The sequence below is a fragment of the Zosterops lateralis genome (assembly GCF_965231275.1).
Source record: "Zosterops lateralis genome assembly, chromosome: 6".
Taxonomy (NCBI): domain Eukaryota; kingdom Metazoa; phylum Chordata; class Aves; order Passeriformes; family Zosteropidae; genus Zosterops; species Zosterops lateralis.
The window spans coordinates 16,447,105-16,462,729 of record NC_139761.1 but is presented as its reverse complement, the minus strand read 5'-3'; the positions used below and the strand labels follow the sequence as shown (position 1 = coordinate 16,462,729).

Genomic DNA, 15,625 nt, shown 5'->3' with positions numbered 1-15,625 from the left:
GATATAAGTTTTCAACCTTCATAAAAGGAATCTAGACATAGCTATGTAAATATACTGAATAAATGTGTCCCACTTCCTTTCCCCTTACCTTTTCCTCTTCCACACTTAAATGTAGCAACACCTATCGAGACAAGTATGTTTTCCAGCAGCTCTTCTGCTTCATCTTCTAAGAAGGAAACTACAGCCCCTTCAGTTTCTGTAGCTATCAGGAGACCGCCTTTTTTTTTTCTTCCCTCCTCCTCCTCCCCCGCCAAGCAGCGGCGATGGCCCCGTTCCCCGGGGGCAGCTCCCCGGGCCCAGGGCCGAGGGACACCGGGGCAGAGGGGACCGGGCAGAGCCAGCACCGTCCCCTGCCTTTCACACCGGCCCACTCGAGAGTGTCACCTGCATTAACCCGGCGAGCAGCGCTCTCAAACTTTGGCAGTAAACGGCATCATTATGCTTAACTCTCACTTCAACATGGAGAAAAAGACGATGACAGAAAGCCATGACGGACAACGGGTTAACAGCACCTTCATTATTATCAGTACAGAGAATACACATTCTGATTGCGTTTTACACGCACTTCTAAATTAACATTAAAATTTAGATTTACTGCAGCGTTCAAGTTGCCTGGAAACTTCTGAGAAGCAGAGAATCCCTATTAAAAAGAAATAAAGCTCTTCCCCAACACAACAACCTACAACGGGGCATTCCTGTATCTTTAAAGGTCATACGCATTTCACACGCTGAACTGCTACTCCAGAGGGTCGTCAAGTAACTCCCGAGCTCCAAGAAGATCCTTAGACTGAAGAGCCAGATAACTCTGCGGTTACGTGTACGCGCATTCCCCTCCCTACAATTCCGGCATTTCACCGAGGTCAGAGAAAAGCTATCACATAAAACGACTTCATCTAGGGCTGGAACAAACCGGCCTGCCCAATATAGCCATTCAAGTCGGTCAAACACGCAATTTAAAATAATTAAATATATATATACATATATATATGTGTGTGTAAAAGGTTTGTAAGAGAGCCTGGTCTATCTCCTTCAAAAGCGTCAAACACCACCGGGAAGTGGGACAGGGGAGGCAGGCACGGAGCAGAAGTCCAAGTGAACTACTTTTTTCAGCAATAAGAGAAGGCCCCCTCCCCGCCCCCACCGTACACGCTCCTGCCCCTATCCTCCGGCTCATCCCCTTTCCCCGCCGCTGAGGTTCCCCTGCCGGTCCCGGCCAGCTCTGGGCGCCCCGTGCCCGGCAGTGTTTCCCGGCCAGCTCCGGGCGCCCCGTGCCCGGCAGTGTTTCCCGGCCAGCTCCGGGCGCCCCGTGCCCGGCAGTGTTTCCCGGCCAGCTCTGGGCGCTCTGTGCCCGGCAGTGTTTCCCGGCCAGCTCTGGGCGCCCCGTGCCCGGCAGTGTTTCCCGGCCAGCTCTGGGCGCCCCGTGCCCGGCAGTGTTTCCCGCCCGGCCCCCCGCCCCGCGCCCCCCGGGCCCGCCGCTCACCGTTCCTCAGCTCGTGTTTCACCGTCAGGAGCGGCAGCTCCGCGTCCCCCGAGGGTCCCTCCATGTCCGCCCCTGCCGCTCCCGGGCTGTGAGCGCGGCGGGGGATGTCTCCCGGCCCCGGGCGGGCTCTATTTCCCGGGGGCGCTCCGGGGCACAGGGGCCATGCAGGCGCGCTGGGGCTGCCGCTCTCCCCTCCGCCTTGTCGGAGAACGGGGGGGTGGGGGGAGAAAAGCCCAAACCTACACCACCCAACAACAAACAGTTATTAAAATCTAGGGAGGCACACGCACGACGGCTTCCCTCCCCCGGCGCTCAGAACCAGCCCATGTCCTTGCGCCTCCCCTCCCCCGGGCTCCGGCCGCCCTCCCCGCCCGACAGCGGGGAGCGGAGCCGAGCGGGGCCGGGCCGAGCCGAGCCGAGCGGGGCCGAGCCGAGCCGATCCCAGCCGAGCGGGGCCGAGCCCAGCCGAGCCGGGATAGGCTGAGGCGCACGGGGAGCGGGGGGGGGAGCGCCGCGGGGAGCGGCTCCTACTCAGGCTCGCGCCCCCTCCCTCCCCGGGCCGGGCGCTCATTGGCCGCGCGCGCCCGCGAGCCGTCGGGCGGGGAACGCTCCCCGCGCGCCGCCCCCGCCCTTCCGCCGAGCGCCGCGCGTCCCCATTGGCCCGGCGGCTGCGCCAACCGCCGGCTCCGCCCCCCGGCTTCCCCCCGGCCCCTCTACTCCCCGAGCTTGTTTGTAAACATTCCCGCCCGCCGCTCCCGCTGCCCCTCGACCCCCGCGGGAGGGCGGGGGCTGGGCTGCCGAGGGGGAAGGGAAGGCGCTGATTGACCATTGGAGCTGGCAATCACCTGAGGGAGCGGCCGTGGCGCCCTTCCTCGCCTTACGGGCTGGTTCCACCGTACTCGAGGGGGGGAGCTGCCGTGGGCTGACCCACTCGCGGTGGCGGCCGGGGGGGGAGCCGGGCTCTGGCCTGGCGGGGGGGATGCGGCAGCGGGATGGGAAGCGGGGTGTGCCCGCGGGGGGAAGCGGCGGGGCAGGAGCAGCGAGGCACGGCCGGGGACCGGGGGATTCCCGCAGGGTCGGGCGGCCCGCTCGCTGAGCCCCCGCCTCCCCGCACGGCAGCCGCGGGCGGTGCGGGCGGACTCGCGGCGGCAGCGCGGCCGGGCCGGGGAGCTGCGGCACTTCGGTATGTCCGCCCGCCGCCCGCGGCCCAGCGCCACCTGCTTCGTGCTCTGGGGCCCCACAACACGGGAACGGGGCTGGCGGGGCCCCGGTGGGCGCAGGGGCCCCGGGCCGAGCCCCATGCCGCCCTCGCCGGGGCCGTGGAGGGGGCAGCGAGCGGAGCCGCCTCTGGGGAGGTCGAAGAGGCCGCACGTACTGCAGTTCAGCCAGCCTTGGTGATTGCTGGAAAAGTGCACGGCCTGGAGGGTTATGGCAGCTCAGGAGGTGCCTGGCAAGCGCTTCTTGTCGTAAGGTGGGAGTGAGCGAAGTTTCTGGGTAGGTACCTCAGTGTGCCCGGGTCACCCTGCCGGCCTGGGCCCCTCAGCGGCGAGGGGGACACTGCCCTCACGGGGGGCTTGGATTATGTTATTGAGGGAGATACGGTTCAAAACACATCGGATCTGCTCATCTCAGTTAAGCCTCTCAGTCTGTTACATCTTGGAGGCAATCTGGTATTTCTAAAGCTGTTCTCATTTCCTTGAGACAGATAACGCAAATGACTTTTCTCTCCGTTTCTTATTTACATTAATTTTTGACTCGTTGCTCTCGAATGCCACTCCTTCTATCCTTACACACAAGGCGCTAATTCACAATCCTATGTTTCAGCAGCAGTCTTCACAGAGTCTAATATAGTTACATCAAAGATCAGTGAAATAAAGTCTTATGTCAATCCATTATTCACATTCCAGTATTAAATATGTGTTTGTATGGTTACATGTAAAAGTTGCATGTACATGTATACATTTCTACAGTTTCCTGTGGAGAGATTGAGTTTGGCTATTTATATTTGGTGAGAGTTTCTGCTTCATAATTGTTTATATACCAGACGTCAGGTTTAGGGTGCCTTTGCAGTTGCCATGCCAGAAATTAATAATACTACTTAGGCTTTCATAATATTTTGGTAAAACTTACAGAAGGTGTTTCCCACCAAGCACTGCAGCTGTTCTGTTGAGGTATCTCCCTGTAGCATATGGTACACACATAAGTCCACCAAAAATGTCCATCCATTTACTGCCTTTCCAACAGTATTATATCAAGACTATAATATAAATATAGACAGTCTGAACATGGGAGATGTTTTCAAACTGGAAAATAATTGATTCCCTAACTTTTGTCACTTGTTTTAAAAGCATCACTATTGCAGAGAAAGTAAATACTGTATCAGTATAATATTAAGCTATAAAAAGGAAAATGGAAGTACTAAACTGATTAATTGTTAAGTTTTTGCATCTTTGTAGCTAATGGCTCCTCTGTACATCTAATGAGGACTGTGATATTTACTTGTTCATTACAAGATATAACAATCACTTCTGATTATTCCATGTCCCAGATACTAGATTTTAAAGAGACTGGTACTGTGTTTCATCCAGTGGGTCTATTAGCCTACACTTGGACTAACTGTCCCTGGCAGCCTCAGAGGAGAGAAGCTGAAATCTGACTCCGTTTACCAGCAGTCAATGTGAGGGATGCTGGCATTGAATCCGGTAGTTGTTAATAGTCTTGGTTTCAGATGTTCATAGTTTGACAGGCTCTATCTGCTTATTTGCCTCAGGCTGAAAATTTCTCCTTTCAAATTTCAGCTAAAACAGCTTTAAAAAATGAGGAATAACCCTAGAACCAAACTGATCCATGCTGACGATGCATGTAATAAAACACAGCGATTACTGTGTATATTTCAGTTTAAGATGTGACTGGCCTTGCCAAATACTACTGCATGAACTGAACGTTCTTCATTATCACTGGAGGATAACCTGATTTACTTGCAACATGGTCATTCCATTAAAAAAAAAAAGATTTTTTTACATAACAGTTTCTCCACTGTAAAAATGTTTTTGCAGTGGGATTCTTGTGTCATATCCAGAAACAGCAAAGCAGCCCTACTGAATACTTGGAAAGAATCCCACCTTTTGACAGACAAAAGAGCTATACTTGCACTGAAATCCTAAACCTCCTGTCAGTAGTCCATGAGTACAAGACTCCGCTCAAGTTTTCCTTTCAGCTGAGCTTTGGGAGCAGTGGAGGGTTAGACTTGGTTGTGTAGTTGACGTAAGAGCTGTCTACCCTCAGCAGAATGGTCCAGGCGTGGTGGGCTGGGTACATCGCCTGCATCACTCAGTGGTATCACATGGCTTTGTGGGTGGCTGTTAGAGGACACACTTCTGTCAGCCTTAAGGGTAGGTTGGAATTACAGATAGGTGGAAATACACAGGCTACATCTGTACCAGAAAATAAAACTGATTAGGACTCATTCTGTAAGTGACAGGGAAGTGACATGACATACCATGGTGCAGCTAAATTCTTTCCCCTTCAAAGCAGTGGCTTTTTTTTCACTGCCTCCTGGAGTTGTCGAGACAGCATACCATTACTGAGCTATGCTAGCCTCCAGCTTGTACAAAGACATTGCCTGTAAGAATACTGGTCAGGGATCCAACCATTCCTGGAAGCACACCAGGGGTCAGAAGTATGGATAGTCAGGTGCCAGCACTCAGACTGAGCCTTTGTTCTGTTTAAATCACAATACAGGCTCTTGCAGAGTCAGATGAGGGAGGAAATTTGGCTCAAGCCTGCAGCCAAAGCAGCACGAGAAAGTCCAGGAAGAGTGTGGCCTTAGACCCAGAGGGAGTACAGACTGGTCTGTAAGAGATTTCTTGTTAGTTTGGAGAAGTAAAACCACCCTCGGTATGTAAACTGTGCTTTTAGAAGTGCAGTTTAACTGACTGAAAGTGTTACTTGCATTTAAATACATCTCTGTGTGCTGCAACACTGAAAAAACCTACTGTTTGTATGATGTGCATACAATAAATAACACATACAATAAATTGCCCCTCTGATATTTAAAAGAAAAATAGTTGATGTTTAAACAATTAAAGGCTATGGAGCAGTGCATAGCCACTCATACTCCATAGTATAAATGGTTTTTGTTTTTTAAGCAGCATTTTCATATTCATGTGCACGATAAGAGCAGCCTGACAGGTCAGTCAGCCAACAGTTCAGTGTTTGGGCTGAGCATGTGTTGCGAGTTTGGGAATATGGAGTAACACCGTTCTAAAGATAGATGTCCCTTCTCTACCCCGCAACACAACTGTTCAAAAATATGTGTATTTACTTGCCATTCCTAATTGTGAAAAGAGGGAGGGAAAAAATGCTGTGGGAAATTCCGACAGGAAAAGATATTATTGAACTTCATTAAAGGAAAAGTGTCACAACATTTTCTTTTTGGTTCTAAAAGAGGTGCTGTGCCAAGCTGGTTTGAAGGCTGAGGTGAAATTGAAATGCTCAGTGTACAGACTACTGAGAGGAAATGAGAGAGAAAAAGAAGAAGAACATGAGTGCTAGAGCTGCATAGTTCCAGGGTGCCAGGGCCTCACAGTTTTGAGGTATTTGATTTACTTTCTTTCTGAAGGGGACCTGCCTTTGGAAATTGTAGTTTCTATGGAGCTAAAGTTGAAGGTTTTTGGTACTTTCTTATGGTCATTGAATTGTTACAGAAATAGGTGTTATTTTCAAAGGACAAATTTCGGAAAGCCAGATGATACAAAATGTTCCCCTTAATCACTCCATGGAGAACATTTGCACAGCAGGAAAAAAAAAAAGATCAAATTTTGGAAACCACAAAATGAATTTAGGGAAGGACTCACTGTGAAAGACAAACACGACATGAAGCAGCTTTTATGTGAGATCTTGGTATAGTATTAGTTCTAGTTTTTAGTTTGCATATCTTCTCTGTGATTTTTATCTTTCGTTTAATCTGAATCTTTGATTGAACATTCTGGGCTTGATAACTGTTAGAAAAGTAGACTCAGTAGGTGTATTTGCTGTTTTAAGTATTTTTTATGAAACTGCTCTGGGCAACAGTTTTATCTCTCCAAAACCACTTAATGTTTTTACCATGAAAGGAGAAGTTATGTTAAGCATCCAAGTCTTAATAATTCTCTTAGCGGAAGTGGTACAACTCTGTCAGGAAATGGATCATTTCTTGAAAGAGTGCATTTAAGTGTTATTTCTGAACACTTCTAGGGTCCTGTTTCAGTTAATATTAATTTCTTCACTGAAAAGTAATTTATTTTTTTCTTCAGTTACTGTACAGTTGCAACTATTATTACAGGTAGCACTTTCAAAAGTTTAATTACTAAAATTCTACAGGATTATAAAAGAGAGAAAAAAATAAAAGCAATTGTCATGTTGCTCAGTTCCTGATGAGGAACAGGAAAATGAATAAATGAATCCTTTCCATAGGGAAAAGAAAGCAGCACTAGCCATTGAAACAGAAATAGGGGTTTATTTCACTTTTTGAACTGCTCAAGCTTAAGGTAGGCAGAAATGGAATTTCTGTTTAATAAAAAGAATTTACTTTTGGATCCTAATCCTCATAATAGTTTAAATTTTTTTTTCAGATTTGTTGGAGGGAACACTGAGGACTGTTCTACATAATGTTGTCATTAAACCTCAGCAACACTCACTGGGTAAACTCAAAGTTCTTTTCAAAAGACCTGCATGTGAAATCTCACTATTTTGAAAATTTACTGTTAACTTTAGAAAGGAGAAGTTAATCAAGGTGATCTGAAAGCTAGTGATGATGAAATTAAAACTTTTAATTCATCATGAAGACTGTGAGTACATTCTGATAGTTGCAGAAGTTATGGTTCTGTCTTCCTACCCCAGAGAAGGAAGCATAAACATGAGAAAAAAAGTGTTTAAATGGCAGAACTTAGAGCTGTGCATTGTAATTCTTAAAAAGAGCCTGCAGAAACAGAGTGAAAAGAAGCACCACATAAAATGAAGGGGGAAGGATAATTTTTGGAAAGGATAAATAAAAAAAATTCATTTCCACAAGTTTTCTTCTAATGATGTATTTAAAAGTATTGCATCTGTTAAATTACCACCGAGCAAAAAGAGATATTATGGAGGTTCCTTTCTATTTATCTTGAGAAAAGTTGTATGATTATTGATTTTGAATGTATTCTTTTAAATTTAAGATGTCTCCATGAATTGAAATAACAGAAGAGAAAATCTGGAAACAAATGGATAAATTAAAATGTTTAATGGATAAATTAAATGTTTCAAACTCATTTGGGGTATCTCCTGGAGCTTGAAAGGAACTGAGACCTCATCAGAAAAATTACAAAAACTTCCATTAGTTTCAAGTACTGTATCAGGTGACTGGAAGGCACCTCTTAACACAGAGTATTATAATATTTTATAATATAATAAAATATTATTTAATATAAGCAGCATTACAAATAAAAACACCTTTAAAAGGACCAGGAAAATGTCTTGATGAAAGATTACCCTTAGTTTTAAAGAACATAAAGAAACTAAAACATATTAGAAAACCAGTAGATAAATATGGTTCCATGAACACGGCCTAGATATAAAATACTATTGTGAAAATCAAGTAGCAAAAACTATGATAGTGAATTACAAATTTTCAATACATCCAAAAGATGGGGATTTTTAACTTGACCTGCATAATGACACTGGCACTGTAAATTGTGAGATTTGGGACTAGAACTAACAGGTAACTAGTATTGAAGCAATTCTGTAATTTCATTACTATTTTTCTTAAATTTTCATTCCTTACTGATATATTTAGATACAGGATGCAAACTAGGGTATTTCTAGTTCAGCATTGCTGTCTCCAACGCTGGCCAGAAATAGCTGTGAAGTGTCATGATAGCCTGTGGTTTAACAGTGCAGTCCCTGAATAAAGACCTCCATTTGTTTGCTTTGACTTAGCCATGTGCTAATGTCTCTGATGACCCATAATGATTTAGTTACAAAAGAGTATGAAGAATTATTACCTTTTATTTCCTCCGTGATTTTTTTTTGCATCTGTCCCTATTTCTTAGGCAAACTCAGAATTTGAAGCAGTAGCTTCACTACCTAAAAATATCCAGTAAAATATTTACTGTAGATAATCTGCTGTAAAGGTTATGTACCAGGCACTTGGAATTCTTTGAGCTTTCAATAATCCATGCACAGCCTAATTTCTTTCATTTTTCTTAAGTAGAGGACTTTTAGGGGAAACCTAGATTATTTAAATGTTAAAACACTCAGCTTTAATTCGTCTTTTTCTTTTTTAATGTAAAGTGTTTGCTGTGACAGTCTTTGAAGAGGATGTCAAACTCCAGTTGGTCAGAAGGCATTTTACACTTCTTTTGTAAATACCTTGGGATTTGCATTTTCTCTGAAGTGTTAAGACTTCTATGCAAATAAGTGCCCCATTAAGCAGTTTTCCTTTGGCTGTCATTTATCAAGCCTGGCTAAGAGTGATGTTTGGCATCATCCTTCTTACAACATGTCACATTCAAGCTTACTTTTCTGTTGTGACTGCTTCTTAATGTATTGATGGGGAACATGACAGCAATGCAGATTATTGACATTGTAAATAACTCCATTAACTCTGAGGTATTTCAATCCCCGCACCTCTAAGCATTTTTGAGCTTTAATAAAGATTTATACTAGTTACACATCTCTCTCCATTTTTAAAAGAAAGCATTCCTATTCAACAAGATTTTATTCCAGACACTGTTGTAAATTATTTGCTTCCCATTCAACTCAGTGTTGCCTTCCTGCAGCTCTAGTGAGATGCATCTTCAAACTGGAAGACAGATGAAGCAAATGCCACAGATGCTTAGAATTACTTTTAACATGCAGAGAAGTTAGTGTATGACTGATTAAATCACTTGTGCTCTGAGTAACTGTCTTGCTTTAACCCCAGCCAAGCCCAACCACCTGCTCACTCACTGCTCCACCAGCAGGATCAGGGAGAGAATTAGAAGAAGCTGGAAAACTCATGGGCTGAGATAAAGACAGTTTAATAGAGAAAGCAGAAGCCACACAGATGAGCAAAGCAAAATAAGGAGTTACTTCACCGCCTCCCATGGGCAGGCTGGTGTTCAGCCATCTCCCCAACAAAAGACCCCCATCATAGGTCATGGTGATTTGGGAAGATGAAATCTGTTTTTCCAAATGTGTACCCCCCTCCTCCTTCTTTCACCCACTTTATATATTGAAGATGATGCAATATGGTCTGGAATATCCCTTTGGTCACTTTGGGTCACGTGTCCCTGGCGGTGTCTCCCCCCAGGCTCCCCTGCACCTCTAATTTCCTTGTCAGCGTGGCAGTAGAAAGAGCAAAAAAGGCCTTAGCTCTGTGCAAGCCCTCCTCAGCAATAACAAAAACACCTCTATTGTCATCACCATGTTCAGCCAAGTCCAAAACATAGCCCTATATCAGCCACTGTGAAGAAAATTAACTCTACCCCAGCCAAAATCTGTTGTAAGGCCCCAAACAACTTGCTTGATAAGACTTTTAACAGGGCTTATGGTTGTTCACCTGCTTTGAGTTAGATTCATGGGAGAAATACTGACAAGATATTCTCAAGAAATCAACATAAAAGACTTCACTGGTAGCTTTAGAAAACCAAAGAACTTTGGCAAAAAGTTTAAAGCAGCATTCAGTCAACATAAACCATTTCTCAAAGTGTTAACTTCATCCATTCAACTTAGTAAACTCAAAGTTACTCAGAATTCTAACAGGAAGGAATTGAAAGAGAAAAAAGATACTGAAAAGAACAAATATAGCTACCAACTCCTGGGTTCCAGCTGTGTCCAACTAATAGAAATACCAAGAGGCGGGAGGTCAAGATGGGCTTGTCTCATGTTTGGCCTTAAATACCCCTTGGCCTCACTGGGCCCTTCCCCCAGGTGGGACTTCCAGTCATTTGGCCACTCAGGAGCTGGGCTGGGAGCTCCAGGGGCAGGTGTGGAGTGTTGCCTCCGGTGTGTCAGGGATTGGTGACCACTGCAGGGCTGGGATGGAGGCCCGGGGGGGTGTATGGAGCAGGGCACTGCCTCACCAGGGAAAGGCCTGACCTGCCTCTTCCACACATACGGAAGGTTTTGAGCCAGAGGTCCTTCCAGTCTCTTACACCAGCACAGAAACATGTATCTATAATGTGGTGAGGCTTTATAATATCTTCCTGCCCAAGAATTGTATTTTGGCAGTAGTGAGTTGTGAGGTGCTTGCCATTATTTTCCTGCTTCTTTAGATAACAAATTGATTAAACTGTTCCACTGTGTGACAGTATATTTGTTTAGAAAACTGTGATTAGTGGAGGTACTGGTTTGGTTTATGCATAAGATAAAATAATTACTTTTGGATAACAAGTATCAAAACAACAGAATTATAAATCATTTGAGTTTGGACAGGAACCCACTGCAGTCCCTGAATACTATCCTTTGATGGATATATAAGGAGGAGATGGGGAGGATTTCTGAGGAAGTCATCAGTCTCACTGCTTTGACAAACAGCAAGTGTTAATCCTTTATTTAATCTTGTGTCTCAAGGCAGACCATACCCGTGTTTTCTGTAGCCTTTTATGTACCCTTCCTGACTTTGGATATGCCATGTAAAAGTAATCATGCCTCCTCTAAGACAACAGTTGCTTAATCTTTCCAGTGCCTGTCTTTGTCTGCAGAAGTAAATGCCTTCACACCACCCACACACCCCAGGAGAGCAGCCTTCCCCCACTCCCTGCCTCTGCTATGGTAGCAGTGACATCCATTTGCCTTCAATTACAGAGTTAAGGATGTTGTTGTCACAGCAGAAGGTGACGTTAAGAGTCTCTAACATCATCACTTGTCTCTTCCTATTATTGCTTTTGCCCCTCTATATCTAAGAGTGCATCCTCCTAGATAGTTGAAGGTTTGGTCTACAATTTAATCTGGTTTGGCCTTATTGATTTGGTTGTTTTGTTTGGTTTTGTAAACTTTATTTCTGTTGGGATTCTTAAATGTGACTAATATAAAAGTCATATACTCTTATTAAACCAGAGCCTTTTCTAGAATAACCGTAAAACCAAAACATTTAAAGAAAGTCTGCCTATCCATTTATTAATAATCATACCATACCTTATTTGTAGCATGTTCATTGCTCATCCTCATGCATTTACTTTGAAGAAACTCCTCTTTCCTGATTATTTTCTTGTCTTACATCTACCTATTAACTCAACTTATTCATGCAATAAATATTCCAGCTGTCAAATTACCCACAATATTCGTAAGTGGTTTCAAAGAAGCCATGAGTGTATTCTGATTTATTACAAAAAGATCTAATTAATTAATTCTAAAGGTTATTTTATAGGTGGTATCAAGGCTATTTTCAGCAAAAGTTTCAAACTCCAATTAAAAACATACAGCTTTACCAACAAGTGCTCAACCACAGATAAGAGATTACATCACAGTGAAATCATAGTGAGGAGTCCTTGCTATAGCTGGACAAGATACAGACTTCATGCTGAGCAAGATGCAGACTCAGAACAAAAAGCTGCCCCCAAAAATTTCTTGTTAATATGCTGTGATGAAAGTCCTTAGAAGACAATTGTAAACTTGGAAAACTTTGAGTTTCACTGAAGCTGATAAGTACTATAAAGGTCAGAAATTGGTTGTCCATCAGAAGTATTGTCTATCGGGTACAAAATCAGCCATCTGTAAGTGTGGCATCCTCTCTATTTGCGTTTATTTTTAAGAAAGACATTTGAGATGCTTTATTTCTGCAGAGCTCATGAACCCAAGGCCATTGTAGTTAGATGCATTTCTGTTAATATTCTTAGCTATTTTATATACATAGTTTATATCCTAAGCAATGCCCACTTAATGCACTTTATTTCATGTATTTTTTTTGTACACATAGTAACCATGGAAAAGTCACATACTGATCATTCTATTCTTTGAACTGTAAGTTACACATTTTGGAGTTTTATTCTGTTAAATTTATTCAGTCTTGAAATAACTCTTTAATTAGGAACAGTTTGCTTTATGTCATCAACCATGGAATGAATACATATATATATATTATTTATATACATATATATACTTTTTCCTTTGCCTAGATTTTGAAACCAAGTACAAATCACAATATTTTCCTCCTTCAAAAGGAGCGGAAAATATTGTGTAATATTATCCAAACTGAAGCTGTATCTACTCAGAATGCTTACTTTTTAAACTTTCTACTAAATGGGGTGGGAGGTTAAGCAGGTTTATTGTTCGATGTGAAGGACACAGATTTGCTTATTTTTATATATGGTTTCATGTTCTTTTATGTGCCTTCTGGTAAACTATATCTTTGATGTCTAGCAAGAAAGTCTCACTTTTTTCCAGTCTTATATTTTAATGTTCTGGTGAGCTTGCATTACTTCTGACAATTTTCCCATGGACACAATGATTGTATATCTCATATATCTGTAGTTTGAAGTGCTTAATAGATTCAAAATCAGCCTTGTATAGCAAGCTTTCTATGTCAAACTCGGTTAATTTATAAAGACAACTATTATGAGAATAGAAAAGAAATTTCCATTAGGGAAATCTGTCAGTAGAGAATGGAGTTTGAAAGTCATTAGGTACCATCATCTCTTCAAATGTTTTAGTAGTAGTAACTATTTTTTTAATAGCAGTCTCCTACTGCTCCATCAGTCTGACTGAAAATCACAGCAGTTTCTAGTAACTGATGCCTGTTCATCTTCCTTCTAGCTGATTAAAATCCTGTCTTTTCAATCTGTAATGAGAAACACCTTGGTCCTGTATTCAAGTCATAATGTTCTTCTATCTGCATATTATTAAAAATACTTCCTGGTAGTTATGATACAGCAATATATCATGAAATGCCCCTTGCTCTATTTGATTTTTGTTTGGTTATATTTCCAAGTAGCTGAACAATTATCCATGCTGTAGGTTTCTTTTTTTCTGTCCAGAAACAGTGTTCCTAAATATACTCCATCTTCAAAATTCCAGGTGGTCCCAAAAATGTATCTTTGTACTAATTATATTAAAATAGAAGCTACCTAAATCGGCCTAGGTTTGAACCAAATTCATTGCTCCCTTTCCCCCACAATCAAAATCCCACACATTTGACTAATCTTTTGGAGACAAACCCCACAGATTTTCAGAGTTGTTTTTCAAATGTGAAAATTTTAATTGTGTATTAAACTTGGAGCACATTAATGCAAGCTGCTGAGTGCTTTTAATTTGTCTTGTCTTTTGTCACTGAATATACTGTGTAGTCTGACCCTTCTTTGGGAGGAGATACTGCTGAAAATTGCTGGAACACTCATGTAAGATGCTTGTCTTGAGGAAATATATTTATGGAATTAGGATTAAAGGAATGCCTGTGTTTGTAGATTGCATTTTAATACAAAGACAATTTTGTTACTTTTAAATATATTGGCTTTGAAAGTGAAATCGTAGTGAAACAGTCCATGCAAAATTCTTAGCAGTTGCATCTGGACAGTTTTCCAAGTAATTTAGGAGGTAGCTAGTGAAATCCATATGAAATGCTGCAAGCTGCAGTTATATGGGATAAAGTCCACTTGGATATCAGTTTTTATATTAACTTTACAAACAAAGCAATGTCCCTTAGTTCCAAAGTTTCTGAACCAGAGGTCGTGAAATGCTGGAAGGATAAATCAGCTTGGTTTTGTGAATGTTTTCTCTGCTTTTGAGCTCTTCTTTAGGGTATGCATTATTGATCACTATCAAAATCAGGATACTGGGCTAGATGTAGCTTTAATTCTATCTTCTGAAGAACACTGTTTTAATATTTTGACTTATTTGGACTTTATGTATATATTAACTGTCCCATGAAACTATTCAGTCTCTATGATGTAATGTAAATTTAAAAGCCATTTCAGAGAAGGAGGAAAATTCAGCCAGATGAGAAACTAATACTCAAACAAGCCAGGAGTCTTTTCTTATTTGAAAACAAAATAAACCGAAACTTAGCACACTCCCCATACTTAGGATATATAATAAGTTATGTGAAAAAAAGTCCAAGAACAAAAATGGTTAGTCTTTAAAAGTGCTTCCTAAATAGGAATATCAGAGAATGGTTTGGGTTGGAAGGGACCTGGAAAACCATCTAGTTCCAACCCCTCTGTCATGGGCAGGAACACCTTCCACTAGACCAAGTTTCTCAAAGCCCCTTCCAAACTGGCCTTGAGCACTTCCAGAGATGGGCAACCTGGGTCAGTGCTTCACCATCCTCTCAGGAAAGAATTTCTTCTCAATATCTAACTTAACCCTACCCTCTTTCAGCTTAAAGTTTAAGGTGCATTATTACAATTTCCTATCTGGCATGTATACAGAAACCAGAAAATGGGATCAATGGTTGCTAAGCAGGCAAAACCAGAGCTAAACCTTATGTCTGAACTGTATGGTTCATCAGTACTAGTTAGATCAAGGTTGTTAGCTTGTTTCATATACGTGTTTATAAAAAGCAAGTGTATTGCTTATATATTTTTCTGTCTTTACCTAACTTTTCTGTCACATCTTTCTTTATGTAGCTCTACATATAGGATATGGCTTGTATGCAAACATATATGCAGCTGAAGTACAATACAGCAAATGTTTAAGTACTTCATCTGTCCTTGAGCTCCATGGGACTAATAATCTGCTTATCTCTTTTACTTATATTCATAGAAGTTATAGAGGTCTGAGTCCTTTAACTGTAAGCTCTATGGTAAGGTTTTAGGCATATTTACATCAATCATACCTGGGAACAAAACTCTAAAAAAAAAATAACAATAGTAAAATCTTAAACATTCATTTTGTGTTGCTTCTATACAAAATATAGGCTCAGTTTTTGAATTAGAGCACATCAAGATACCAATCACTACAGCTTATTTATATCTTTAAAATATAAAATGATAGAAGTGTAAAACACTTTCAGCTATTGCCTTCATATTCTTTGGTAATGAAAATCAAAATTATGACATCAGCATCCCTTTTAAGCCAGCTAACTGATGCTGCAGCATTATGAGTCATCTCTTTTAACTGCTTTTTAAAAATACTGCTTTTTTAAAAAAAAGTTTTAATAGTGATAAAAGGTTTGAGAGTGATATGTATACAGATCTTACTCTATTCATGGAA

General features: G+C 42.2%; 2 protein-coding genes across 4 annotated transcripts in view; one reads left to right on the top strand and one right to left on the bottom strand.

Annotated features, from left to right (window-relative positions):
• The window catches only part of RPS6KA5 (ribosomal protein S6 kinase A5), a 69,881-nt gene extending 68,305 nt beyond the window's left edge, over window positions 1-1,576 (bottom strand). Inside the window, exon 1 of one of the 2 annotated variants that reach the window (XM_083863905.1) lies at window positions 1,481-1,576. In XM_083863905.1, the coding sequence (XP_083720031.1) occupies window positions 1,481-1,544 (64 nt within the window). In that variant the 5' untranslated portion in view covers window positions 1,545-1,576. Of the gene's footprint in view, window positions 1-88; window positions 108-1,480 lie in introns of those variants that run through there. The other variant, XM_083863907.1, reaches the window with a different exon arrangement.
• Window positions 1,577-2,822: 1,246 nt separating this feature from the next.
• Window positions 2,823-15,625, top strand: part of DGLUCY (D-glutamate cyclase) — a 48,002-nt gene continuing 35,199 nt past the window's right edge. Inside the window, exon 1 of one of the 2 annotated variants that reach the window (XM_083863124.1) lies at window positions 2,823-2,974. The gene's annotated coding sequence lies outside the window, so the exon portion shown is untranslated. The remainder of the gene's footprint in view (window positions 2,975-15,625) is intronic. The other variant, XM_083863125.1, reaches the window with a different exon arrangement.